Source organism: Kogia breviceps, chromosome 1 (genome assembly GCF_026419965.1).
Source record: "Kogia breviceps isolate mKogBre1 chromosome 1, mKogBre1 haplotype 1, whole genome shotgun sequence".
NCBI classification, from domain to species: domain Eukaryota; kingdom Metazoa; phylum Chordata; class Mammalia; order Artiodactyla; family Physeteridae; genus Kogia; species Kogia breviceps.
Genome location: NC_081310.1, coordinates 23,182,521 through 23,209,864, shown reverse-complemented (window position 1 = coordinate 23,209,864; position 27,344 = coordinate 23,182,521). Strand labels below are relative to the sequence as shown.

At 57.4% G+C, this 27,344-nt stretch overlaps 1 protein-coding gene across 1 annotated transcript in view; it reads left to right on the top strand.

The window, feature by feature from the left end:
• Positions 1-17,432, top strand: part of ITPKB (inositol-trisphosphate 3-kinase B) — a 97,801-nt gene extending 80,369 nt beyond the window's left edge. The window contains exons 3-8 of the mRNA XM_059068832.2: positions 2,915-3,014; positions 4,014-4,227; positions 8,623-8,827; positions 10,921-11,022; positions 12,710-12,781; positions 14,181-17,432. Of these exons, the coding sequence (XP_058924815.1) occupies positions 2,915-3,014; positions 4,014-4,227; positions 8,623-8,827; positions 10,921-11,022; positions 12,710-12,781; positions 14,181-14,396 (909 nt within the window). The 3' untranslated portion in view covers positions 14,397-17,432. The remainder of the gene's footprint in view (positions 1-2,914; positions 3,015-4,013; positions 4,228-8,622; positions 8,828-10,920; positions 11,023-12,709; positions 12,782-14,180) is intronic.
• Positions 17,433-27,344: the final 9,912 nt, after the last annotated feature.

The window sequence follows — 27,344 nt, the reverse complement described above, 5'->3', positions numbered from 1 at the left end:
TTTTTTTTCTGTACGCGGGCCTCTCACTGTCGTGGCCTCTCCCGTTGCGGAGCACAGGCTCCGGACGCGCAGGCCCAGTGGCCAAGGCCCACGGGCCCAGCCGCTCCGCGGCACGTGGGATCCTCCCGGACCAGGGCACGAACCCGTGTCCCCTGCATCGGCAGGCGGACTCTCAACTGCTGCGCCACCAGGGAAGCCCTATTCTTGAGTAACTATGGCAACACCTCCACTTGGGTCCGGACTGACTGTTCCTGGGATGACTTCAGGGACACCCCTCCTTGAACTCAGACCACTAAGACTCTTCCACAAACACCCCTGAGCCCATGAACTTCTAATGGCTTTACCTCCGGGGCTCAAAGGAATGTATGTGTTATTCCCATTTTACAGGGAAGATAATAGGCCACAAGGGGAGGGTCAGGAACTTGTCTCAGGTCAGTCAGTGAGGAACAGACAGAGCCAGGACTCAGGCCCAGGGCAGCCTGCCTCCCCAACACCACACTCCCCAGAGTCCAAGCGTCTCGGACCGGCGGCGTGCAGAGCTGGCCTCGCCCTCTAACCCTTATCAGCCACTGCTTCCGGCTCCCATTCCCAGCACATCCGGCCCAACAGCTCCAAAGCCCGGTCCCGGACCTCTGTTCCCACAGGTCCCTCCTCCTGCAGTAGCGTTCCTGTGCTCCCTCGGGTGTGCCCCCAGCCTGCGTCTGTGGGGTCAGCCTCTGTGATGACCTTCCTCCCCGGCAGGCATCAATCTTTGCAGGCCCCCGACCCCGGCGGCGGGACACATCCTCCCTGGGTCCTGTGCTGGCACCGCATCTGCAAGTGCAATAGGAGGTGACACGCTGCAACTGGGTGCTCGTGGCCTCTCTAGTCTTCCTCTGAGGGGCCCTTGCTGTTGGGACGCGAGAGGTCATTTTTCAGAGTCCTGGAGTGTCCACTGATCCAAAGAGCGTGGGGGACCAGTTGTCCATCCCTCACTAGACAGATGAGGAAACTGAGGCCCTGAGAAGGGGGCACGAAGAAGGGCGGTGTGGGTTTAGTGGTCCCCTGATGGGGAAGTGGCATGGGATGGGGTCCGCCCTGGATGGAGAACACTCTGCCCTCCCCCTCCTCCCACCCCACTCTGAGCCCATCGGACCCTCATCCCCTCTGAGCTCTGTTGCAGGGGTGTGACCAGCAGGTGGTGAGAGCTGCGCACTTCTCTTCTGGACCACCTAGACGTCTTCCCCGTGGGTGGAACAAACCATCACTTGGTTGGTCATCTCATGTAGTTAGGTTTTCCCACTGCTGCCCTCATGCATTGTCTGTCCTGAGTGTTTGTGCAGCCTTCTGGGTGCTTAGATAAGAAACGCTGGCTTTCCTTAGCCTTCTTCGGAGATCTCCATCAGAAGGATCTAGGAAAAACACCCTTGTCGGTGAGGCCGGCCCTTTGTCACATGGCCTGGTAGAGCGCTGCCCTCGCTTTAGACTAGGTCTTGGCGGTAGAGTGAGGGTTTCTGGGGTGGAGTAAACGTTGCCAGGTTCGGTAGGGAAGCATTCTTCTCCTTAAACAGACTTTAACTTGAAACCTTGATGACAGAAGCAGCGGAGTCTCACCAGAGGGAAGAAAAACAAAGGAGGCTGATTTAACCTTGGGCTCCAGCAGCTGGAGTCAGTCCAGCAACCTCAGCGTGGCTGCTAGCGGACGCTGCGGGACAGAGAATGAGGAACCGCCTCTCCAGGGGTCCACTGTTCAGGCAGGACCACTCCTCACCTCCCTCTTCTGTAGAATTCCCAGCTCCTCCTTCCCAGTGCAGAGCCTGGGGAGTTCACTGTCTGTGGTTTTGCTGGTCAGGGATCCGCTTCTCGGGAGCTTGAGATGCTTCACTTTTCATCACTCCCTTCAGGGGCTCGTGTCTGGGGACACTTGATCTTCATGTCTACAGCCCGTTCTTATTAAAGTAACTTAGGGATATTTTTATAGAGAGAAATGTTTATAGCTGGGGATAAAAAGGATTTTCTTTAAAGTAGTTATATAGGTGAAGGTTTAAGTGCGGCTTTATCACTTACTTGTCTGAGGCTTGGGTTCTGCAAATGGAAATAACGATGATTACCTTGCATCCTTGCTGTGAAAATAAAATAAGAAGGTGCTCAATAAATGTTAGTTCTCCTTTCTGCCCAAGGAGCCCCTCCTACACACACACACACACACACACACACAGTTTTTACTTAAGAAATGTCTTGAGAAGGAGAAGTGCAGTGGAGAGAGAGTCCTGCGGGCCGGCTCACCCCTGTGTGCACCAAAGCCTTGGAGGCACTGCTGTCCCCCGGGAGTTCCCTTTAAAGTCTCCTCAAGCCTCTCACAGGCAAGAGGTGCCTCTGCTGGCACCGCATCTGCAAGTGCAATAGGAGGTGACACGCTGCAGCTGGGTGCTCGTGGCCTCTAGTCTTCCTCTGAGGGGCCCTTGCTGTTGGGATGCAAGAGGTCATTTTCCAGAGTCCTAGAGTGTCCGCTGATCCAAAGAGCGTGGGGGACCAGCTGTCCATCCCTCACTAGACAGATGAAGAAACTGAGAGGGGGCACAGAGAAAGGCAGTGTGGGTTTAGTGGTCCCCTGATGGGGAAGTGGCATGGGATGGGGTCAGCCCTGGATGGAGAATGCTCTGTCCCTCTCCCTTCCTGTTCCCAGAGCCTGTCAGATCCTTGTCCCCTTGATTCTGGGTGTTTTGCCCAGCCTGTTTGTAGAATGGGGCAAAGCCCATAGAGGCATGCCACGTAGTTCATGGAGGTGAAGTCCTCAGAGCTGCCTTCGCCGTGGGCCTGGCACTCACCTCTTGTCCTGTGCCACAGGCAGTGGGTTCCCTGGTTTTGAATTCATCCTAACCGGAAAGTAATAGTTCTGTTTCTAATGTAGAGCTTTTCATGTGCTTGTTTCTAGAGCAAATCATGGAGGAAAATAAAAAACATGGTGCACTGGTCTCCCTTTGTCATGTCCTTCAAGAAGAAGTACCCCTGGATCCAGCTGGCAGGACACGCAGGTAGCCACAGCTCTCCCGGACTTTGTGACAGGATGTCGGGCTCTCTGGGGAGGCGTCCAGCACGTGTGGGGGGACGGGCCTGGCCCTGGATGCTCCCGGGGATGAAGCATCTGAACAGGTGCTCCCCGAGAGACTTCGTGGTCTGCAGTCGCAGGCGTACTTGAGAGATGGGCCTTAACACTGCCTCGAAAATGCACGTGGACACCCGCCCTCTCCACAGTCTGTGCCACCTCTTCACAAATCACACACATTCCCCCCTCAGTCTCTTTCAATCTCTTTCTTTCAATCTCTCTTCCATGTTAACTCAATAAAACAGTTGAAGTCATCAGTCTTTATAGCTTGCCTGCCCATTTGTCACCTGGGACAAAGAGACAAAGCTAAGTGCTTCCCTGAGGGCCTGTTGTATGCTCCCAATGAAGGTGCTCCCCTGGGTGACAATACGTACGCAGATATAGTGTCTGCCCCGAAGGAGCTCGTAGCTGGTGGGAGAGGCAGGCAGGTCGCCCCAAGAGTGTTAAGACGCAGCGGAGTCCTGGCTGCGGTGGCCACGCCCTGGGCTAGCCATGAGGTCTCCAGGTGGCCCCTCAGTGACAGGGGAGGATGTCTAGAGCTGTCTAGCCCACTCATGGTGGTCCTTTGGTGGACATCGTCCTCAGGGGACAATTCAGTGGCCGCCCATGGACTTCAGGCCAGCACAGGGTCTGACATTTTTTTTTTTACACCCTTAACCACGTTGGCCCAGACCCCCAGAGTTGCTGTCAGGGCACGGGGTGTGTGTGGGGGGGACTGGGACTTGCACCCACTCTGCTTAAAGGGCTCGGTCCACCAGTGGGGACCTGGGCACACCTTCAGCCCCGTGCTTGGCAAGCTCCAGCGCATCCCCGAGAGGCCCGGGCCCTGTGACGGAGGGCGTGTCTGGCCGGGGGGTGGAGGTGGGGGTGTCAGAGCGGGGAGGGCTCAGGCTGGGGACCCAGGGCCTCCTCCCACGTTGCTCTGCAGGGAGCTTCAAGGCGGCTGCCAATGGCAGGATTCTGAAGAAGCACTGTGAGTCAGAGCAGCGCTGCCTGGACCGGCTGATGGCCGACGTGCTGAAACCCTACGTGCCCGCCTACCACGGGGACGTGGTGAAGGATGGGGAGCGCTACAACCAGATGGACGACCTGCTGGCCGACTTTGACTCGCCGTGCGTGATGGACTGCAAGATGGGCGTCAGGTGAGCCGGGCTCCTCAGACACGGCACGCCGCCCCGCAGCCCCCAGCCGGCCGGGCGGCAGACACCGGGCACGGCATTCCAGGCTTCCGGGAGGCCGGGCTTTCTGCGCGGTCCCTGAGGCCTCGTGTGGGCGAGGCCGGGCCAGGGGTCTGCTTGGACCCCACTCCGGTCAACTCACATCTGTGCTGGCTGTGCCCAGGACGGGCCCTGCCCTTCTCCGGTGAGCCGGGGGCCGGCGGGGGAGGGGGCGGGAGCCGGCAGCCGGTGGGACCAGAAAGGGGACCTGGTGGATGCGGAGCCTCCCCAGGGAGAGGGCAGAGAGAACGGCCCATCTGGTCAGGTGGGATTGCTGGGGGGAGCAGGGGGCGGCTTCCCGTTAATGTGGGCTGCAAGGGGGAGACCGGAGTAGAGGCTGTTCTCCTCCCACCCTCCCCACCCCGCACCCCAACCCCGCACCCCAACCCCGAGCCAAAGAGGGAGCCGCTTAGCAGATTGTGTTGATTTGCCAGAAGAGACTTGCGCCTGTCATAGGGTGCAGTGAAGGAGGGAGGAGTGTGAGAGGCCCTGACAGCAGCCACCAGCTTGCCGCATTCTGGACTGGGGCTGGCGGTGACCCCAGCCCAGGGGCTGCGTGGTCCAGGGCACGGGGCCAGACGGGTGTGTGGCTATGTGTGTGGAAATGGGTATCCATCCTTCCCCCCCACCACCCCCCGCCCACCAGGCTCCGCCCAGAGAAGACCCGGGAGGGAAGGAGGCGAAAAGAGGGGGCTGGAGAAGACAGGGTGGAGGACAGAGCCGGGAGGGCCCGAGCCCCGGGCGCCTGAGCTCTGGGCTCTGCTTTGGCGGCAGGCTTTTCTCATCTCCTCTCAAACTCTGACCAGAGTCACGGAGTAGCTCCTCCCCGGCGGCTCAGCGGGTGGTGAAGTCCTCTGAAGCCTCAGAGAGCCGCCGCCGACGACTGCAGGTGCCCAGACGGCACGGCCAGACGCGGGCCTCCTCCATCCGGCCCGCCGCTCTCCGGGGAGACCAGGCTCCGAGATGCAGAGCTCACAGCTGGAGCCTGTGTTTGCTTTGGATGGTTTAAGCAGTTTTATTTCTTATAAGAGGAGTTTGAGAAGGGGGTGTGTGTGTGTGCCCGCAGGAAAGAAGCAGGCCAAGCCAGTCAGTTTTCCTTCCTCCCTCATTCCTCCTGGGAATTGTGTCATAAAATCAGACCCTGACCCCGCAGGCTGACCCGCTGTGTTCCCTTGGCTTGACCCCGAGGGCAGGGACGAAGGGGTGGGCAAGTATAGACCCCACTCTTTGTACTGTCCCCGGCGTCTCCCTCCCTCCATCCAGGGGTCTCACCATCTCCAGCCCACAGGGAGAAGACAGAATGTCCCTCCAGCCACCACTTGGCCACTGCTCTCCCCCAGAGTCTTATTTCTGTCCCTGGAAGGCTTTCCCGTGATGCACCAGGATGTGCCCTCTCAAGGGGAGACACATAAATATTCTGATCGGTATTCACTCAGACCGGGGCCAAAAAAAGTATACCCTGTGGGAAGAACGTGTGGCCAGTCAGTCCTAAAAGGCTGCCGGGGTGCCTGTCTGTTCCCTGGGAGGCTGCTGGGGACAGGAGCCCCCTCTCTTACCAAGGCTGCCCCGTCCCCCTGCTGCCTGGAGCTGCTGTCCCACTGCACCCAGGGCTCTCCGGAGAGACCCAGAGTGACCCACAAGGCTGGCACGTGTTTAACCCAGTCCTGGGCAGGGCCGCCTGGAGGCTGAGGGAGGAGGTGTGTGAGGATCCCGTCTGGAGGGGAGGAGGTAGGTCTCCCCAGGACCAGTCCCACCCCAGCGCCCCCTGGCCTGTCTCACGGGTCCTGAGGACGGGGTGGAGGCCCTTCTGCACTCTGAGCGCTCGGTGCTCCTACAGCCGCCCTGGCACGTGGGCCACCGTCCAGTCTGAGCAGGAGGACCTTTGACACCAGAGGCTAAGGGGCTCCCCGGGGCCACGCAGCCAGGCAGCCACACAGCCTGCCTCTGCACCAGGCCTCTGACTACCAGGTCTAGGCTGGGCTGCAGCTTGGCACTCCCCCAAGGGTTCTGTGCTTGCCAGAGGGAGGAGGCCGCAGCCCAGGGCCCCCACGAACCCTGAGTCCGGGGCATGAGTGGTTGAGACTTGTCACAGTGGTGGAAGGGCCGGCTGGTCAGCAGACCCAGCCATGGTGAGGCCTGAGGAAAAGGTGACGCGGCCACCTGTAGTGTCCTAACGAGGGGTGTCTTGGGACCCCAGTTCCACATGGACATAAGCTCACATTGCTCTAGGGCGTTTTCTTAGACTTGACCCCGTATCTCCTGTGTGTCATGTAGCCTGCCGTGGAGAATCAGGAGTGTCTTCCTGACCTCTGGACCAGGGCTGGCAGGTGGAGACCAGAGCTGTCTGTAGCACCTGTGCCCTGGTGGGAAGCAGGTTGGAGAGAGCGTGGGGGGAAGTGGGTGGTTTTGGTGTATCACCTGTTGGCTCCCCATGGGCTGGCTGCCTTCCTGAGGGGAACACGGCCTTTATGTATCTTGTGGCTTCACCCAGCAGGCTTCATGGACGTGTGACCTTCCTGCTGGGCTGGGCAAGGTGGGCCGGGCCAGTGTCGGGACACCAGGGTTGGGGAGGCTTTGCAGCTCACCTCCCGATGGACCCCTGACCCCACCACCAGGCTCATGACCCCTGTGGCCATCTCTGCCCGGCCCCTTTCCTCTCCCAGAGGGTGAGCAACTCTGCCCAGACTGCGCTGCACAGGCCCTTTCTGGAGCAAGCCCCATGTGGAAAGGGATTTGACAGTGAGGCCTGCTTCCTGCTTAAGGAGCAACTGAGAAGTCTTTGCAGAAGTGCGCCACCCACCCACCCGCAGGCAGCGCACTCAGGAGCACTGGGGATGGGAAACCCTTTGCCTACCACACAGCACGCACACATAAATACACACATGGGCCAGCATGACACAAGTCCATGCAAAAGCAGCCTGCGTCGCAGCTCTGCCCTGTAGCTCTCATCGGCACCAACTTGGCTCTGCACGCAGCAGTGTTTGTACGTGCACGTGTGCGCGCATGGGCGTGCATACAGTAGCGTGTGCATGTGTGCGCGCGCCTGCGTGTGTGTGTGCGTGTGCGTGTACGTGTGTGTGTGTGTGCAACGGCACAGCCAAGGACAGAACCTCCTTATGGTCTGCGTCACCCGCTGGAAGGTCCTAAAAGACCAGACCCAAGTTCACCACCAAGGATTTCCTTTTTTTTGAAAGAGTTGGTACAGTGGTTCTGGAAACTTATCTTTTAAAGCATTTGACCAGTCTGTTCTGGGTTCCAAACCGGCAGGTTGGAGGTATGGTGGGAAGCGGTAGAGCAAGGCCCCGGGGACAGATGGAGAGTGGAGGCTGGGCCTGCTGTCACAGGCCGCCATGTGGGCAACACCCACGCACACAGGCCCAGGGAGAAGACTTCCCTCTACTCAACTGACGTTGCAGATTCCTGTTTCAGGAAGGGTCACAGGCAGCAGCTGAGCCCACTGTGGGGGAGAAGGGGAGTTTAAAATAGGAGCAGGGAGGAGGGTGGGCGTCTGCGGTGTGCAGCAGGGGTGACTCACCCCGTTGGCGAAGGGGGCCAGGGAGGCGGCCTGGGGCCAGGAAGTGGTCTCGGGCTGCCCAGATCCTGTACTGTCCCCGCTCCTGTTACCTCTGCCAGTTCCTAGGGGACCCCTGCCAGCCCTTACGGAGGGCAGGGCGGTAAACAGTTTACTTGGCCACGTTGTCTTGAGGCCTGGGGTCCGAGGGGCAGGAAGAGCCCAGCACATCTCCGCGGTAGAAAAAGAGCCCCGAGGCTTTCCCTCCCATCACGGGCTTCTCCCGCCAGCACTGGGGCCACTTCAGAGGCCACCTTCTGGCCTGAAGGTGTTCCCTCTTCCGAGAGAGCCCTTAGGCTGCTGGGGCACCAGGGAGATGGGTGGTGTGGACGAAACGCACTCGGCGACTCACACAGGTGCTGGCTTCCAAAGCCCTCGCCTCGTGGAAGGCAGCCCAGCGGGGACAGCCGGACCCTGAGCGGACCCGCCCTCGGCCCCCTTCCCCACCCTCACCCCAGCAGGGCGAGCCGCCAAGCTGCCTTTCCTCCTCCCTCCTCTGCTGGTCCTGTGAGGTGCCCAGAAGGAAGAGCTCCTTGGGCTTTGTCGGGCCTTCCCAGTGCTCTTGGAACGAAGCTGCTCGCATTACGCAAGGCTGGCCCGTGCTCGGTCAGCAGCCAGGCCCAGCGCAAGCAGATGCGCGCATGTCCGGGATGAGGCTGACTTGGCTAAGCCGACTGCAACCCTCGGGCAAGGTACCGGTGGGCCGTGCTCTGGCCGGGGGCCCTCATGTGGCTTCCCCTCCCTCCCAGGACCTACCTGGAGGAGGAGCTCACCAAGGCCCGGAAGAAGCCTAGCCTGCGGAAGGACATGTACCAGAAGATGATTGAGGTGGACCCGGAGGCCCCTACCGAAGAGGAGAAAGCCCAGCGGGCTGTGACCAAGCCGCGGTACATGCAGTGGAGGGAGACCATCAGCTCCACGGCCACGCTCGGGTTCAGGATCGAGGGCATCAAGGTGAGGACAGCCAGCGGTGGCCTGAGGCTGCCTGAGCCACCCCGCTCCTGGGTGGGGAAGGGACTGGGTCCTGGGGCTCCAACAGCATTCACCCAGCGGTCCTGGCTGCTCTCAAGACCCTACGGAGGCTGTGAGATTCCTCCCCATACGGACCCAGGGCATGGGCAGCCAGCCCCAGGGACAGACATTTGGGGAAACTGGCCTATTCCTTGGTCTGGGTCTGGGTGGGATGGCCACGTAGGGGGCTGGGGCCTTGGGGCAGGGCCGGCTTCTAGCCCCACCCAGCATTGAGCCCTCTGCCGAGGACCCTACGTCTAGCCCAGACCATGCCCAGCACTGAGGACCAACCCAGCAGGCAGCTTGCTGCGTACCAGTGCTGGGAGCTGGCTCTTTCTGTCCAGGGCCCGAAAATCAGGACTGGCAGTGAGATGCAGCCAAGGGAGGGAGGATGCCGGCTGCCTCTGACATCCGAGCCATCTGCCTGGCAGGCAGGACTAGGCGCTGCCCCTCCGGTCACCAAGCCCCTCTGGGGAGGCTGCACCGAGGCCACCCCCAACGTCTGGGCCACCTCATTCTCTTCCTCTTCCCTCTCCCAGGAAGGGCCTGAGAATGCTCTCCCTAGACCCAGGCTCCTACACGCCTCCTTTGCTGCTAGATTTGAGAGCCTCTGCTCAGACACGCGCTTCACCCCAAGGAGCGGGGCTGTGAGGGGCTGGCCCCTCGGTCTCGGGCAGCCGTCCCTCTCAAGCGGAGGACAGTCCGGCCGTACTCGGGTTCCTGTTCTCTGCCCATTCTTGGCCCACGTTGGCCAGCCCTCAAGTCAGAGTAGGGCGGCGGGGAGCCCTGACTCACGAGCGAGAGAAGCCAGGATAGCCTCCTTGCCGATGGCATTGGCTGGAAGTTTCTGTGGGGCAGTGCCTCGCTGCCGATGCTTTCGAGTGGGGCAGAGCTTTCGCCTTCCCCTGGGACAGCTGCTTTACGATCTCCAGGCTGAGAAAGCCATCTGCCCCTCCCCTGTCTTCTGAAATCGGCTTTTGCTGTTTTTTTGGGTCCTGTGGGAGAGTAAATTATATGCTCATCGTCTTCCTCTTAAGTCTCCTTTCTTTTCTGTATCTGTTGGAAACAGTCTGATTTTCCCTTGACCTCTCTCTCCGTCTCTCGCTGGATCTCCTGGTCTCTGTCCACTGTCCAGCTGCAGGAACGGCCAGCAGCCCATCTTCTCAGGCGTGGGGGCCACCAGCTCCGAAAAAAGCCAGCTGCCTTCACCAGCACCCCCCCCCCGCCTCCCCCCGTCCCTTTCCCTTTCCGTCCGGGAAAGGCCCTGCAGAGACCCCTGTGGGGAAGGCCCAGCCCTCGGCTCTCTCCCTGTGCTCAGGGTCCTGCCTGTTCTTGGCAGAGGCAGCGACGGTGCTCGGCCCCACCCCGCTGGTGCACAGACGCACATCCGGGGGCCTAGTGGAGCCAGCCTTTCTCATCCTTTGATCTTAAAGAACAGCTTTCCTCGTAGAGATGCTAAGCCCCATGTGCCGCCTGAGCAGCCTGAAACAGACTTAGTACTGGGCTCAGGAAGTGGAGCCATTCCGTGCACTGGGTGGGGCAGGGAGCAGGATAGGCTGTGTTGTGTCTTCGCTTACAGGGAGCCTAAGTAAGAGACCTTCCATTACAAGGGAATCGAGCTGAACTTGGGGCGAGGAGCGTCGCTCCTGTGGTGAGGGAGGGTGTCCCTGGGCAGCAGGGACTTTCAGGCGCCCCGGTTCCAGGGACCCGGCCCCTCGTGGAAGCAGAGGCCTGTGCATCTCCCTCAGCCCCCTGCTTTTCCCACTCAGGACCCTCAGGACGGACGGGCGGGCCCCGCAGCCTCGCTCCTCCAGTCTTGGTCCAAGCGCCCCTCGTGCCTCCGGGCCTTCCTAATGCCGTTTACTCTGCCTGGGACGCTGGTGCCACCCCCTTTGTTCTCCTTAGCCAGGGCGCAGGACAGGCTCCCCCGTGCCGTGCGGTCGGATCGACCACGCGGGTCGCGTGTGGGCACCTGGCTGCCTGGGGGTCAGCCTGGGGCTCGTGGCTCTGAGACACCGTGTCATTCTCCTTCTCAGAAAGAAGACGGCTCCGTGAACCGGGACTTCAAGAAGACCAAAACGAAGGAGCAGGTGATCGAGGCCTTCAGAGAATTCACTAAAGGAAACCGGAACATCCTGGTGAGTCGGGCGCCCCCTGCAAAGGGATCGGGCCACGTGGTCTCCGGGCAGGGGTAGCTGCACCCCCTCTGGAGGTTCTTGCCCAGCCCGAGACGGAGCCGAGGTCCCCACACAGAAAACTCGGGCCCCAAACTTCTGCTTGGAAGGTGAAGAGGTGTGGTTGTCAGGCCGTCCAGCGGGTGAACACGCACTCACTCACTCCCTTAGCCAGCAACTCAGCTCCCAAAAACGCCTCCATCCCCTTCAGGGCAACCCTTTCCAGTGCCTGTATTCCTCTAGCACCCCCGAGGCTGTATTCCTCTAGCATCCGCTGCAGGCCAAGTATTGTACCAGTGCTCACCAAACCCTCGTAGCGGCCCTCTGCAGTGGGTTGGCATCCTTGTCCCCATTGTACAGATGAGGAGACTGAGAGGTCAAGGGCACACAGCTAGGAAAGGGGGAGCTGGAGCTCACACCCAGGTGGGCCAGCAGCCTGCTGGTCCCTGCGCTTCTAGGCCTGGCTGGGCCTCCACCAGGCTGAGACTGAGTGAGGGAGGTGTGCGGGCATTGCGGGGCGAGATGCCGCGTCACCCGCCCCAGCCAGAACTGATGGGCTCTCTGAGCCTGGAGGTGTGGGTGACAGAAGTTCCCGACAAAGGGACTTCATTCCCCACAGGCAGGCTGCTGGACAGATGCTCTGAGCACTGGCTGGCATCAGCTGAGGTAGGGTGTGTTGAGTCCCCACACCCCCAAGGACAGGGTGCCCTGTGACAGAGACCTGGGTACACCAGGGACCCGAGCCCTGGAGCCCCTGTGAGAGGCACCTTCCCCTGCACAGGCTCCTGGGATGCTGAGTGGGGAGGGCTGGACCCAGACGGCCTTTCTCCAAGGAGACTCAGCACCGGCTGGAACTGGGGAGTTTCCCTACCCCCCTTTTCCAGCTGGGAGACTTCGCTTGGCCCATGGTAAGAGCCGAGGCTTCAGTCACAGGGCAGGCACCCCAACTCTTTCATAGCTGGAGCCTCTGGACTCCAGGTCAGCGGCCGGGGAGGATTCCGGCTCCTCAGCAGAGTTTGCCATAGAACGCGCGCTGCCTGCACCAGACGAGAGGGATTATTCCTGGTCCTGAGCCCCAGGCTGGCACTGCTTCAAATGGGCGTCAAGGAACCCTATGTGCCTGTGTGCTACAGGCTTCCCTCACGGCCCCTGGGGAGGGCGGGCACCCCCAGGGCCAGCACAGCTCTGTGGAGAGGCCACTGGCAGAGATATTTGTGGCTCTGGCTGTCTTATTCTGTCCTTTTCAAGAGTTCAGGGCACTGAAGTTTGTATCAGGAGGACAAGCACCATGGCAACCGGGCTCTCTGGGTGCTGCCTCCACACTGCCGGCGTTCCAGAATAGACTTAACCCTCGTGCGAGGGGCTCCTGGAGGCCTCCCGGCTGTTCGGGAACTGTCCCCCACTCCCCCCCCCCGTCCCCAACCGCGCCTCCTGTCACAAAGCAGTGTGGAGCGGAGGGAGCATGGGACCAGGGCCCCAGCTCCTCTGCCTTCTTTGGGCCTCAGTTTCTTCATTTCTAGATGAGGAGGTTGGAATAATCAGGGTGTAAGGCCCTCTCACGCTGATGCTCAGAGACTCTAATGGGCCAAATAGCACCTAAAATCCACCCACAGCCACGTGTTTAAAAATCTGCTCATCTTTCTGTTCCTAGATCGCCTACCGGGACCGGCTGAAGGACATTCGGGCCACCCTGGAAGTCTCTCCCTTCTTCAAGTGCCATGAGGTAGGTGTTGGCCTTTGTCCTCGGGGACAGAGAGCCGTGTTCTGCGTGGCTGGCCACGGCCCCTTGGCACGCCCGCCTGAGCTGTGGGCCTGACCCCCGTGCTAGCCGACCTGCTTTGCTCCTAGACAGGCTGCCCATAACAAAGGAGCGGGGCAGACGGAGGGCCGGCTCGGCCGGGCTCTGCCCTGTGCAGCTGCACTGGGTCCGGCCATTCTGGAAATGCCCTCTTCTCCCTTTGTCCTCGCTGAAGCCCAGTGTCCCTGGGTCCTTGGCTTCTCCTGGAGGCTCTCAGTCTTCTCAGCTTTGCACAGCCTGCAGAGCTTCCTCCAGCTGGCCTGCTTTCTCTGGAGGACGGCCTGGGGCCAAGGCTGAAAGGACCCGAGGCCGAAGAGCCGCCCACGACCTCCTGCGTGGACGGAAGGACCCGCGGCTGCCCACTTGGCAGCCCCAGGCTTCGTCTCACAGCTTTGCCCTCCCTTCTTCAGCACTTTGCTGTTATTTCCTGAAAAACTGTTTTGCTGTACTCTTTCTGGAGTTTCACTTGGAAACTTCAGGTCTAGACCGAGGCCAAATTAGCTTGGGCTTCTGCTTTTTTCCATCTGGGAAGAGAAAGCCCCCTTCTCTGGGCTCAGCACGTCCAGGGGGTCTTCCCTGCCCCGGCCAGGGCCCTGGGAGCTAGAATGACACTTCAGCGCCTCCCCACACCCCCGTGTCTCCTTCGGGCCTCACACAGGTGACCCAGGGGGGTTGGAGGGTGTGTTCATATTTGGGAAAGCACCTTACCCTGCGCAGGTGCTCTGACCTGGCCCACAACAGGGAGGGGTCTTGGTGCCCGCTGTCCCTGGCAGAGACCATGAGCAAAGACCAGCCTCAGAAGCCCTGTCTGCCCAGGACTTGCAGCAGGTGTGCTCCCGGGCTGGGGGTGACCTGGGCCTGACGGCCCGCCCTCCCCGGGGGCTGTGAGTGCCTTGGGACGGGGTCCTTTCCAGTCTCCCCACAGACAGGCGTGTGGCATGTCCTTGGCACCTCCCCCTCCGGGAGTTGGAGAGGACTCAGAGGTGCTGAGGGATGGGTTAGCTGTGGTCTAGATATAGAGGAAAGTGTGCAGCTTGGGACTGGGGGATGGGGACGGGGTCTGTCCTCCTGGACATTCCTCCCTGGTGGTGTGGGTGGTCATTGTTCTGGGTCCCATGTCCTCCAGCCATGGCGTGGCCACTCGGGCAGGCTCTGCTGCTCAGGTGAGAATGGGGGACAGAACCCAGTGGCCAAGCAAAGCTCGCTCCACTTCCCTGAGGTCTCAGGCTTTTCCAAGCCCCCCTAAGGTGCCGGCTTGCTGTCCGGAGGGCAGGGCGGGGCCCCAGCCCTTCCCCGCCTCACCCCGCTGCTCCATCCGCCCCAGGTCATCGGCAGCTCCCTGCTCTTCATCCACGACAAGAAGGAACAGGCCAAGGTGTGGATGATCGACTTTGGGAAAACCACGCCCCTGCCCGAGGGCCAGACCCTGCAGCATGACATCCCGTGGCAGGAAGGGAACCGGGAGGACGGCTACCTGTCGGGTCTGAACAACCTCGTCGACATCCTGACGGAAATGTGCCCGGGCGCCCCCCTCTCCTGAGGCCACCCTCTGCCCCACCTCGTCGCCACCCTGGCCTCTGCTCCCCCTTGCTTCCCTTCTCCTTCTGAATTTTTCCTTCACTTCCACCTGGGTGCAAAGCCCTAGAACTGACCCTCCCGAACGGCACTACAAGACACTTTGTAGACGAGATGAGATTTTCTAGTTGCTGCCTGATTGAAGGGCTTGGAGCCCGGGCTTCCATTTTGCTTTCTCGGTAGGATCTCCTACTAGCAGAGAAATGCCCAAACCCTAGGGTTTAGACCTGGAGGTAGGTTCAGGTAGCCGTGGGGTTCCTGGCTCCAGCGGGGACCCTAACAGAAGAGCCCCCCACCCCAAGCCTCTGGGCCGGTTACCCGTGGAGGCCTGCTGCCCCCTGGTGGCCAGTGCCATTGGCACCACTATTAGGCGCAGCCGGTTCCTGCCCCATCCTCTCAGCCTGGGGATGGGCTGGTGCTGTAAAAATAGGTGCCTGGTGCCAAGCCTTCTGGTATTTGGGGCACAAAACCACTGGGAACAGAATGTTGGCCATGAATAAAGTACCCTCTGCTTTAGCAGCCTAGGGACTCCGAGAGATGCCGTGGTGGCCTTTGTAGGGCTGCTAAAGCAGAGACCCCATCCATCCGGTATTGAAACCCTCCAGCATTGGGACAGACCCAGGAGCCAAAAGTCCAGATCCAACTTGACTGTGCTCTCTGACATTGGCCTTCCCAGGAGGGGGCAGGCAGGAGCTGTGTTCTCCCGTCTGTGACTTTCGCCCGTGAATTCAGAGGGACATTCTGCAAACCTGAGCTTCCAGGGATGCCACCCAACCCCCAGAGCCACTTGTACCTCCCACTCCCCACTTTGCTGTGACAGGGTCCTCAGGGCTGGATGGCAGTGGGCCAGGGCCCAGGCAGCCCCAGGGGAAACAAGACAGAACCTGCCAAGGACATTCCTCTCCTGTCCCCTCACCTCCCAACTTCCTGGTGCCAGGTGGTCCACCTGCTACACACCCAGGATGCTCATGAGGCCCGGGGTCCCCAGCCGCTATGAGGCAGAGCTCCAGGCCAGCGCTAAGCAGGGAGGAGGCAGGAAGCTGGCTTACTGCCATCAGCCCCGCCCCCACCCCGCCCCCGAAATAAGTCTTAACAGCCTGAAGGGCTTAGACCTGCTTCCCAGATACGGTGTGAGCAGCTTCCAGAGTATGTGGAGGGTGCCAGGCATCTCTTCCTGGGGTCTCTAGGTTGCTTGAAGATTCACAAGGAACCAACTGGAAGCCTTATTTTAATTGTAAAGCAAGTAGGTCTGTATTATTGAGAAGAATGTAAATTTGCGTGAGTCGTAAAGAACAAACGTCCAGCTCTTTGGCCATTTGGAGCTGGGCCCCAGGTGTTCGCCTTTGCTGTCGGAGGTTGGACCCATTGCTCTGCAGGGAGCTGCTCCAGGGACACTTGGAGATGATGTGTCCCCAGGGGTGTGTGTCTGGAGGACCAATCCAGAGAGAAGCCTTCCTGGGCTACCCCCTGTCACCGCAGGGTCTCTGGGGGAACTGTCAACTTGCCCACGTGACACGTTCGTTTCCCTTTTCATGCTGGGTGAGTGACGGTCGGTGGGGCAGAGGGTGGGACACACGAGGATGCGTTAGTACAGAGTTTTAAAATGGAAATCACTTTTGAACTTCCTGCCTCTTGCTCAAAACAGCAGTGAGGTCCTGTGTGAGCTGCCTGGCTAAAAAGGTCACACCCCCTCCCGGCTGAGCACGAGAGACCTTGTGACACCACATGACCCTAGAAGGCAGAAGCACCAAAGTCAGCCCGGGGTCTGGGGAGCTGTAGTCAGCTGGGTCAGCGGGACCCCGGGTGTCTGGGCTGCTCCTGTCTGCGGGGAAGGGACATCATTAATTCAGATGTAAAAGTTCTACAACTATGGGCTGGCCAAGTTACCCTCATTATATCTATGAAAATAGTTTGCTAAAGCAAATAAATGCTATGAACAAAAATTACAGGGGACCAACTTAGCCAATTTAAGAGAACAAATTTTCCAAGCACTTTAAGCAGGCACCAGTCGTTTGCAAACAATGTGCTAATATGCCAATGACTTGTTCATTAAAGGAGGCCCATAGGGCCTCTCATTGGCGATCCTTTGCTTTGAGTTACAGTATATATGTGAATGGTAGAAAGTGGCATCTTTCTAGGGTTATGCTATTAGGGGTTTGGGGGTTTTGTATTTCCCGTGCTAGTTCTGCACACCTACTCTCTCTCTCAACCCATTGTCCCCTCTGTCCCCCGCTCCCTTGACCGAGTGGGATAGATGGATCCTGGAATGTGATTTCCCAGAACCCCTGCGCAGGCAGTCTGAAAACCTTCCCCAGCCAGCCTGGTCCAGGCAGGGACTCCTTGGGTCCCGGCCGTGTAGGTGCCAGGAGGGTGGGACGAGGTGTGCACACCTGCGCCCAGGTGAGTGGGTGCCCTTTCTGCCCTGTCCCCATGGGGCCCCGGGGCTCTTGGGGTTCAGCACTGCTCAGCAGTGGAGGGAGGTATCTCAACTGCTTGTCCCAGATGTGCCTTTGGTGTCATGTAAGAAGTTTTTAAGTTATATTTATTTTGTCGGGTTTTTTTAAATTGCACAAAACACTAAGTCTGAGAGGCTGGATTCTGTTTCTCCTTTAAAGCTTTGCCTTCCTTCTGAACTTCCTTTCCCACCCAGTGGAAAGAGCCAGGTGCAGCCCTGGCCATCCTCCCACCCTACCCCCGCCACCCTCCGCCGTGGACTCTGTCCACGCCTCGCTGTATTTAGCTTTGAGTTTCTCTGCGTCTGGTCAAGCCCCGTGTGTATATAACCCAGGCCGTTGCTCGGGAAGAAGCAGGGTGCTCACCCCCTGCCAGTGCCTTTTTCTGGAGGAGAGAAACTCCCCTGAGCGTCCTCCTTCCTTCTGCACCCCTCTCCCCGCCACACCTTCCGGGAAAACTGAGCTGTTACAGACCCCAGCACAGTGCCTTTCAAACAGACTGCAGATGCTCTGTACCTTTCTGAATAAAGGCCCTGGAGACCACGGTGCTGGGTGCTGTCTGCGTGTGGTCCTTCTCACCCCAAGCCCTCCAGGTGTGTCTGGGGGTGGGGTGGGGGGGGTCTTTGGAAGCTGGAGGATCCAGTGGGGCTGTGACAACCCCCAGGGGTGGGGGTCCGATTGGGTAATATTTTAATCTGCAAAGGATTTTAAACACTCTTCAAAACTGCTCTTTTCTGCTCTCTCCATGAAAACTTTTACATAGCAGCTCAGGAACGAAGCAACAAAGTGCTCCCTAACCCCCCCACCCCCCCAGGGCTGGTGGAGCTGCCAGCAGCTTTTGCTTATGGAGCCTCGCTCCGTATGAGGCACTGGGTGCTTGCATCTGTAGTCCCCTTTGATCCCTGTATTAACTCCATGAATAAGGCTGTCTAGTCTACAGATGGGGAAACTGAGACTTAGAGCAAACACCTGACCTGGGTAATAAGTGGGAAGCAGGGATTCAGATCCAGAATTTGTCTGGTTTCAAAACCAATTCTGTCTTCCGGAGCATCTAGAGGGCAGAGAGCTTGTCTTATCTTTACCTTGCATCCCAGGCGCTGAGCACTGGGCCTGGCACATAGTAGCTGCCCGGCAAGGGTTTGATGGACTAATGAACGGCCGTGTGGCTGGGATGGCCAAGGAAGACAGCTGAGACAGGAGCCCCAGAAGCACATCAGGCGTTCACCATGCACTTCCCTTCAGGCCTCTCCAGCTCTGGATAGCTAGTGGCTTCATTTGCAGAACTCAGAATTCTGTATCTGGGGGTAGGTGCATCCTTCCTTTATCGATAATTTTGAAAAATTATAGGACAAAAGTACAAAAAGGCCACAGTGCCTTTGCACCTTCTGTCCCTTCTGCCTGGACTGCTCTCCCCAGGTTATCATGTGGTAACTATGCTCACTCCAGATTCTCACACCTGTATCTCATTCCTGCCCCACAGCTGGCTCAGTGGGCTCCAACAATTGTCTATACAGGTTCATGCAAACTGCTTCCTGCCTTCCTTCCCTGTCAGCCCAGGGCCCTGGGAGGTACCCAGGCCCGTGCCCGTGTAACCCTGAAGTCTGGGGGTTTTAACCCCCCTATGGTACAAACTTTTCCCCAGTGGGAGATGAGAACAGGTCAATAGGTCCCTGCCCCTTCACCACACCCCTCACTGACGGACGCAGCCTGACTGGCTTCCCCAAAAGTGGTCCTGTGAGATCAAGCAACCAGCTGCACTTAGTAGGGCTTGCACTCTGACAAAGCAGCAGGAAATAAGCCGCCTCCTCAGGATTTTCTCCCTGGGGAACCTGAACAGAGATACACCATCGTTTAGATCTTGGCTCAAATGTTGCCTCCTTGGAGCAGTCTCTGAAGCCCCAGCTAAAGCAAGCATACCCCAGCTGCGCTCTCAGTGCCCTGTCTCATCTCCCACACTCTTGCTCAGTGTTCAAAACCATCTACAGGACTTGGGGTCTGTCTCTTCCATTGCGACACTGCCCCTGAGAGTGGGGACTTGACTTTTTTTTTTTTTTTTTTTGCGGTACGCGGGCCTCTCACTGTCGTGGCCGCTCCCGTCGCGGAGCACAGGCTCCGGACGCGCAGGCGCAGCGGCCATGGCTCACGGGCCCAGCCGCTCCGCGGCATGTGGGATCTTCCCGGACCGGGGCACGAACCCGATCCCCTGCATCGGCAGGCGGACTCTCAACCACTGCACTGCACCACCAGGGAAGCCCTAGAGACTTGACCTTTTTTTTTTTTTTTTTTTTTTTTTTTTTTTGTGGTATGCGGGCCTCACTGTTGTGGCCTCTCCCGTTGCGGGGCACAGGCTCCGGACGCGCAGGCTCAGCGGCCATGGCTCACGGGCCCAGCCGCTCCGCGGCATGTGGGATCTTCCCAGACCGGGGCACGAACCCGTGTCCCCTGCATCGGCAGGCGGATTCTCAACCACTGCGCCACCAGGGAAGCCCCGAGACTTGACCTTTTAACTGCTGTTTTCAATGTCTCACAGTGCCAGGTACAGGTGCTTAGGGAATGTTGATGGGGTCCCTGAGTACCCTGCGTGACCATGGCAGTTGGGCACACAGACACCCCTTCTTAGGCAGGAGAACAACTCCCAGGTTGGGTGGATTCTCTGGCTCGGTCCTCTCCTGCGATCTTATCTGCGCCCCTTTCAGCCAGCCGTTCTCAGTGCCTTTCTCCAGATCTTGCTGTTGCCAGTAATTGACCAGTAAAGGCACTCAACAAGTACTCTCTGGAATGGGTGAGTGACAGGCCCTCTTCTCATTCTTTCTGCTGTGGTTACCCCCCGCCCAGGGCTTTGTGATTCCCCCCCAACCCATGTGGAGCCCCTGTGGCCATGAAACCCCGGCCTCTTGTGTCTGCATGGGTTTCCCTGCTCGGCCTCCTGTGTCCAGTGCACAGGCTGATGGAGATGCTGCTACAGCCCTTCAGAAGTGGTGCCGCCGTCCCCGACTCCCGCCTGCCCTGGGACTTGGGCCTCCCACTGGAGGGAACTCCTCTCAAGCGCCGCAGTTAGGGCACCTGGAGCATACAGGCCTTCTCAGCTTCTGCACCCCTCATCCTGCCAACCTGGAGTGGACGCCACACATCCCCTAGAGGCTCTAGCCACAGAGAAAGGACCGGACCCCAGGCCGTGGGGAGACCCTTAGAGGAGCCTGGGTACCACCAGGGCACAGGCCCCTGGATGGGGAGGAGTTGTTCTCTGGGTCAATTAACGGGATCTTGGGTCTTTCTGCCTGCTTCAGACAAACTCACTGGCCAAGGCGGCCTGTCGAACTCTGCCTGCCCTGGGAAGGGAGAGTCAGCCTGGAACCCAGTGGAGCTCAGGGAGCCTGCTGCCTACAGGCCCCATTCATCCTGGGTGGAGGCGGGATTGGCGGGGGAGTGGGGTTCTGAGTCATTCCAGCGCGGCCCAGCTGCCTCAGAACGGTTTGACCTTGGTCCCAGCAGCAGGGAGGATGCCACCTCTTTCCCTCCATGCTTCTCACCTGGCTGGGCCTCTGCACAGAACAGCCTGAAGCAGCTGCTCCCATTCATCTGCTTCATTGGGAGAATCTCCCCCAGTCAAGGAGCTGAAGTGAGGTTCCATCCGCTGCAGATTAAACCCATTCCAGTTATACACCTGGGAAGCAGGCTGGCTCTGTGGACCCACTGGACTCGCGGTGGGATGGCTCGGGGCCCAAACTCCTTCATCCCCTGGACTCCATAAGCACCTCTCTAAGCAGAGGCCCGGGGCGGCCTTTCAGGCGTCAGGCACAAACCCCAGCAGACCGACGGCTGATGCAACGGGAGAGCGCTGACCCTCCCGGAACGACGTCAGCTCGCAGAGCCCGGCCACTGACTGGGGCCTGCCCCTCGCTCCACTGGACCACAGGGCGGAGCCGTGGCTGCTGCCACAGCTGCCTCGCTGCCTCCAGACCGGTGGGCAGGCCGACTTCTCCACCCCACCCTGAGGTCCCGCTTTCTAGGGTGACAGACTGTGCGGGACAGTCCTGCGTCATGGGGAACCTGAAGGTCAGTCACCCTGCTGCTTCCCAGGGCCACTTCTGGCACCAGCCGCCTCGGCTGGGTTCCCTGAAACACGGAACCGGGGGTAAAAGCTTACGAGCTAACACTTCATTGAGAAGAGCGGTCCCAAGGGGCGGGGCGGGGAGGGGGCGTGGCTGACAGGGATGAAGCCAACGTAAACACGAGGGGACACGTCAGAGGGGCCTGCGCACTAGTGTCGGGGGGCGGTCCTGGGGGGCAGGGAGGAGCGGACCTTCCCACTGGTCCTCTGCACAGATCTCTAGAGTGGCACTGCCAGCCTCTCCGGCAGCCCGTGTACAGGTGCCTGTCCCTAGCAGGTGGCTGTGGCGGTGGCAGGGGGGGCGACGTGGCTCCGGGACCGTGGGGCGCACAGGGCTTTGCTGAGCTGCTCCGCCCTGGGGTGCTGCAGTAGGAGCTGGGTTTGTTTGATCAGGAGCTCTTTCCGTAAATACCCGCAGGGCAGTGCCCATCCGCCCCCCACGCTCGGGCCTCCCCTCTGCCTCTTGCATTTGCCTGACTGAGGGCCTCACCTCCTTACCCAATTGGGCAGGAAGCTGGTCACATCAAACTCCCCCACCAGTTCTGCCAGGGCTGGGGAGGGGAGAGAGGTTGAAAATAACAGAGCACCCCCCCGGGGGGGGGTGTCTACAGAGGGTTGGCTGGAGAGTTCTCAGCTGTCTTGGTAACAAGGAGGCTGTCTTGGGACCAGGGATCAACAGGAAAACCTCCTTGAGCCAGTTTGAGAAGCAGAGGTTAGGGGGTAGGCCTCTGGGGAAGGAACAGGGAGACCCCTGCCTGCCTCTAAGCAGCTGTGTCCCACTCAGCCAGAGGACCTCTCCTCCCACATCTGTCATGGCCCCAAGGTCTCCCGGGGCACTTTACTGAAGTCTGGGGAGTCACGTGGCTTAACACAGTGGTTTTTCACCTTTTGAGGATCACAGATGGCTGAGAAAATCTACAGGGAGCTATGAGCCCTCTTTCCAGAAAAATGTCCATAAGCATATACATAAACAAACGTATGTACGAATTTAGGGACTCCTAGACACCCCTCAAAGCCCCTTGAAAAATTCCCAGATGGTCTACGGGCCCTGGTTTAAGAACCCTTGGATTGTAATAGCCCTTTCTAATAATACATTAGGGACACGTGCCCGCCTCCCCTCGCTGCATGGACATCTCTGTGCATCAGAGACCTGCCTGGCCTCTGCAACCCCCCTTTCCCCTCCCTTAACCATGCAGCCTTCTGTACAGGCACCACCTTTGAACTACGGCCCACCTGCTTTTAGGCAAAGCTTTATGGGAAACAACCATGTGCATTTCTTTATGTACTGCTTATGGCTGCTTTCATATTAAACAGCAGAACTGAGTAGTTGCCAGAGACTGAACAGCTGCAAAGCCTAAAGTATTTACTATCTGGCCCTTTATCGAAAAGTCCTCCAACCCCTGACTTAGAATAACGGTGACCACTGATGAAGAATTCCTCCCTGTCAGGCACCATACCAGGTAATTTAAGGCTACATAGTTTAATCCTTATAAAAACTTCATGAAATGAGCTTTGTTAACCCCATTTTGTACACAAGAAAGAAGAGGCACAGAGAGGGTGAGTAACTTATCTAAGATCACACAGCTGATAAGCAACAGACCAGGCTTGGAACCAAAGCTCAAGATCTTTCCATGACCCTGCATGACTGAGCTTCCTCAAGCAGCAGGGTTTGTCCCTACACCTGGCTGCATCACAGGATTGCTGGAATGGCCTGTTGTCAAGCCAGGAGTCCTGGTTTTGGCGACTATAAACCTGACCAGGCCCTGGGAATGTTAATCCCAAGCATGGCTTTCTCCTGGGGCTGGAGGATGAGCTGCAGAACCCCTAAGACCAACAGGCTGGACCTGGTCTCCAGCCAGCCTGGGGGAGTAGGGGATGGAGGGAGACCCTGGATCAGGTGTTCTCTGATGAGGCACTGTTCGTTCTAGACGCTGTGGGACCCTGCAGGGAAGTGCAGCCTGCACAGCACCGTGACCCCAACACTCAGACTCACACTGCTGCCCCTACCCCACCCACAGCAGACTGTGCAGAGCCAAGTCCACGTGCGAGTTCACGGGCTGGCTCACACGCCTTTCCACAGAAAAACAGAAAACGCATCCTAGCTTTCGAAAACACCAGGAAACAGCACTTGTGTCGTTTTTCTCTCTTTACTGTGACAGCTGTGGCCTGCTCCTGGCTTTCAGTGTGCCACGTGCAGGCCTGAGGTGATAAATTCAGCAGAGAAGTCAGGAAGGGAGTGGAAAGTGCTGAGTGAGAAGCGGGCTTTCACACTTTAGCAAGAGGTGAGGGTTTGCGGTTATTTCTTTTTTTTTTAAAGAAGAAAATAACTAGTTTGATATAATACTGACAACAATAATAATATAAGGAAGGGAAGTGCTTCCCTGACTAGGTACCTGTCTCAAAACATAACCAAAGGGCTTCCCTGGTGGCGCAGGGGTTGAGAGTCCTCCTGCCGATGCAGGGGACGCGGGTTCGTGACCCGGTCCGGGAAGATCCCACGTGCCGCGGAGCGGCTGGGCCCGTGAGCCATGGCTGCTGAGCCTGCGCGCCCGGAGCCTGTGCTCCGCAACGGGAGAGGCCACAACAGTGAGAGGCCCGCGTACCGCAAATAAACAAACCAAAACAAACAAACAAAAAAACATAACCAAAAGTCACAGACTGGGTGGCTTAAACAACAAAAATTAATTTTCTCCCAGTTCTGTAGGCTGGAAGTCTCTGATGAAGGTCTGGCAGGGCTTGGTTTCTGGTGAGGGTTTCTCTCTTCCTGGCTTGCAGATGCTGCCTTCTCACTGTGTCTTCACACGGCACAGTGGCTGGGAGTGGGAGAGTCAGCTCCTGTGTCTCTTCCTCTTCTTCTAAGGGCACCAGCTCTATCTGGTGCTCATAAGGGCTCCACCATTATGACCTCACTTAACCTTTATCAGGCCCTCACAGACCCCATCTCCAAATACAATCACTTCTGGGGATTAGGGCTTCAACATATGAATGGGGCAGGGAGAGACACCTTCCGTAACAGAGCTCCGGTCTACCTAACTTCAGGGACTGTTTCCAACTCCACCTTCCAGGCCTGTACCTTCCAAACTGGTGAATTAGTAAAGCAGTTTGAGGGTGGGTGTGGGGCATGCAACGCTAGTTTCTGTGGTTTGCGATGTGGTTTGCAACCTGTATTGGGGTTATTTTAAAAATAGTTTCTGCAAATCATGGACAAACAGCATCTTACTGAGACAATTTGCTGTCGACAGCAGCCCTGTTTTATTTCAATGGGAAAAAATGCCCAAGTTTAGTCATGCTTTCGAGAACACATGCTGGAGTGAAATCGAGACTGCAGCCTACACAGGCTGCTGAAATAATGCGGCCACTTCAGGGGAGGGTGCCCCCTTCTGGACAGTCATGTGCATTACAAGGTACAGGAAGAAAAGGAAGATGGGTGGAGAGTTCGTTGAACTTCCTTCCAGGTCTGGGAGCCCCGCTGCTCAGCGAGCCTCCTTCCTCTGCTGTCCCCCAGGAATGCCCTGGGGAAGAGAAAGTTCCCTTCCTTCCATGGCTTCTCCAAGCCTAGCTACATCTTTAACTAACAGGGATGCAGTGGCCGTGGCAATGATGAAGGAATCACCAGCTACCATTACAGAGGGTTCAATGTTGGGTGGGGAGGCATGGTGGTAAGCACAGTACGTACATTACTCCATTTAATCCTTACAACACCCAGCTGAGGGAGGTACTGTTAGTATTACTACCTGTGTTGTCTAAATCAGGGAACTGAGGCTTAGAGAGGTTAAGTAATTTGACCAAGCTTGCATTGCAAGTAAATACCAGCTGTGGACCCAGGTGTACAGGCGTGGCGTGGAGGTGGGCGGTAAGCGGGCACATGCAATGCAGAAGAGGGTCATGCTGGGGTAAACATGGGGCTCCACGGGGCACAGAGGAGGGTGCCTGATCCAGGAGAGGCACAAGAAGGCCACTGGAGAGAGTCTTTGCAGAGGAGGTGCCACTCAAGGTCGGTTGACAGGCTTAGTAGGAATTATCTGGAAGGGGAGGGCAGGTAGAGGGAACAGAACCTGCAAAGCCACAGAGGCACATGGGAGGACACGGGTCAGCTGTCACTCAGGTGGCAGGAGCATAGGGTCTGTGTGGGGCTGAGATGGCGGATGGGATGGGGGGACGGGCAGGACCCTATCACAGGGCTGGTGAGCCCAGTGCGGTGCATGGACTTTCCCCCCCGGATAAGGGGCCGTCTTATAGGCTCTTACACCAGGACATGACGAGATCGCCATTTGTACGTGGCGGATGGCTCTGGCTGCCTGTGCCTTGGGGGTGGGGTGGGGGGACGGAGGAGGTGAGGGGATTCATTCGGAGGAGGTTAGGATAAGCCAGAAGAGAAATGCTGGGGTCCTGAAATGAGGCGAAGGCTGTGGGCTGCAGAGATGTGAGAGACGCAGTGTGGGTGCCCTTCCATGAGTGACTGCAGGAGGGCTGGGCCTGGGGGCCCAAGAGTGACCAGCTGGTAGATTGGGGCAGGGTGGCACCACTCCCCTAGGGGAAAGGCGGGGAGGAGAAGCAGGATTGGGGTCCGGCTAGGGGGAGCAGATAATGAGTTTAGTTTGGACGTCCTGAGTTAGAGGTGCCTGGGGCACATCCACGTGGAGCCGGCCTCGGACAACTGGGCACAGGGACCTGGAGTTCAAGAGCCAGGCCTGGAGGGGAAACGATGCTTCTGGAGTCGTCGGGATAGACTGTGGGCTTCCCCAGGGAGGTCGGAGCGGGGAGAATGCTCGCAATATCACCATAAGTGAGAAAAACAGAATTCAGAATTGTATGCGCAATTTAGCCCGGGATTTTGGAGTTAAAAGGAAAACATCAGATTATTAATGGTGTTTTTTTTGAGTGACGGGCTCATGAATGCTTTTAATTTCCTTCCTTACAGTTTTCTATTTAATCAAAAATTTCCCAGCAAGCATAATTTGCTTTCATAATCAGAAATGTTGTTTTAGTCACTACCTCTGTAACCAGATCATCCGGAACCCTCCCAGCAGTGGTGGGTACCCCTTTCCGAGTCCCCCAGCCCTTTGGTGCTTATCACACTCTGTTGTATTTGTTTAACTGCAGGAGGGTCCAAGTCCTCGTCATCCCAATGTCCTCAGCTCCAGCCCAGGACCTGGCACACAGAGGTGGCATGATAAATGTTGCATGAGTGGAAAAATAAAACCTAAAAGGCCTACCACAAAGCGTGTACACCAGAGCCTTGACAGTGCCCTTGTCAGCGTTCACAGGCTTGGGCAGGGGACAGGAACTTGCTTTTTATGGAGCTCTCATTCCTTGGCAAAATCTGTTTATAAAGAAAAATATAGTTGTAAATGCTAATGAAATGCTAATATGAAATAAGGATCAGTAATGAATAATATACCAACTCAGAAATGAGCTCATAAAGAGCAACGCTACTCACTGACATATACACACTACCAAATGTAAAATAGACAGCTAGTGGGAAGCTGCCGCATAGCACAGGGAGATCAGCTCGGTGCTTTGTGACCACCTAGAGGGGTGGGTTAGGGAGGGTGGGAGGGAGACGCAAGAGGGAGGGGATATGGGGATATATGTATACATATAGCTCATGCACTTTGTTGTACAGCAGAAACCAACACAACATTGTAAAGCAATTATACTCCAGTAAAGATATATTTTTTTAAAAAGATGCCATATAAACCCAAGTTCTAACCACCTCCTCCAAGGTACTCATCACTGGGTGCTCCCATATGTATGTACAATGCACACATTAATAAACTTCTGTCTGTTTTTCTCTTGTCAAAAAAAAAAAAAAAAGAAAAGCAACACTACTTTCATAGGGGAAAATTTGGTGGTAAATAGTCCCAAGTTTTTAAAGCACATACATACCCGCTGACTGAGCAAAACTATCCAGGTGTTTACTTATAGATACCATAGCCCATATGTCCGATGACACTGACACAAGAATATTTATTCCAGGACAGCAAAAGATTGCAAACACCGTCCGTGTCATCGTGGGGACTCTGTCTAAATGTATCCTTCTAATGCAGCTGTTACAAAGAACGAAACGGCTCTATCAGTACTGAGAGGCAACTGGCTCCAGAGCATATAGTTAATTGGAAAAAAGCTAGGTTGATAACAGTGTATGTTTGTTATTGTGTAGCCTCTTTGGCAACAATACTTGCTTCCGGGGTGGCGAGGAGAGCTGTGGGTGAGATCCTGTAGGAGGGGGCCTCTTCTCGCTACAGTGTCTTTTTGTTACTTTGAGTTTTGTACCATGTTTAGGTACCCTCATATGAAAAAATTAATAAAATAAGATAAATAAATATTTAGTGAGGCACAATTAATA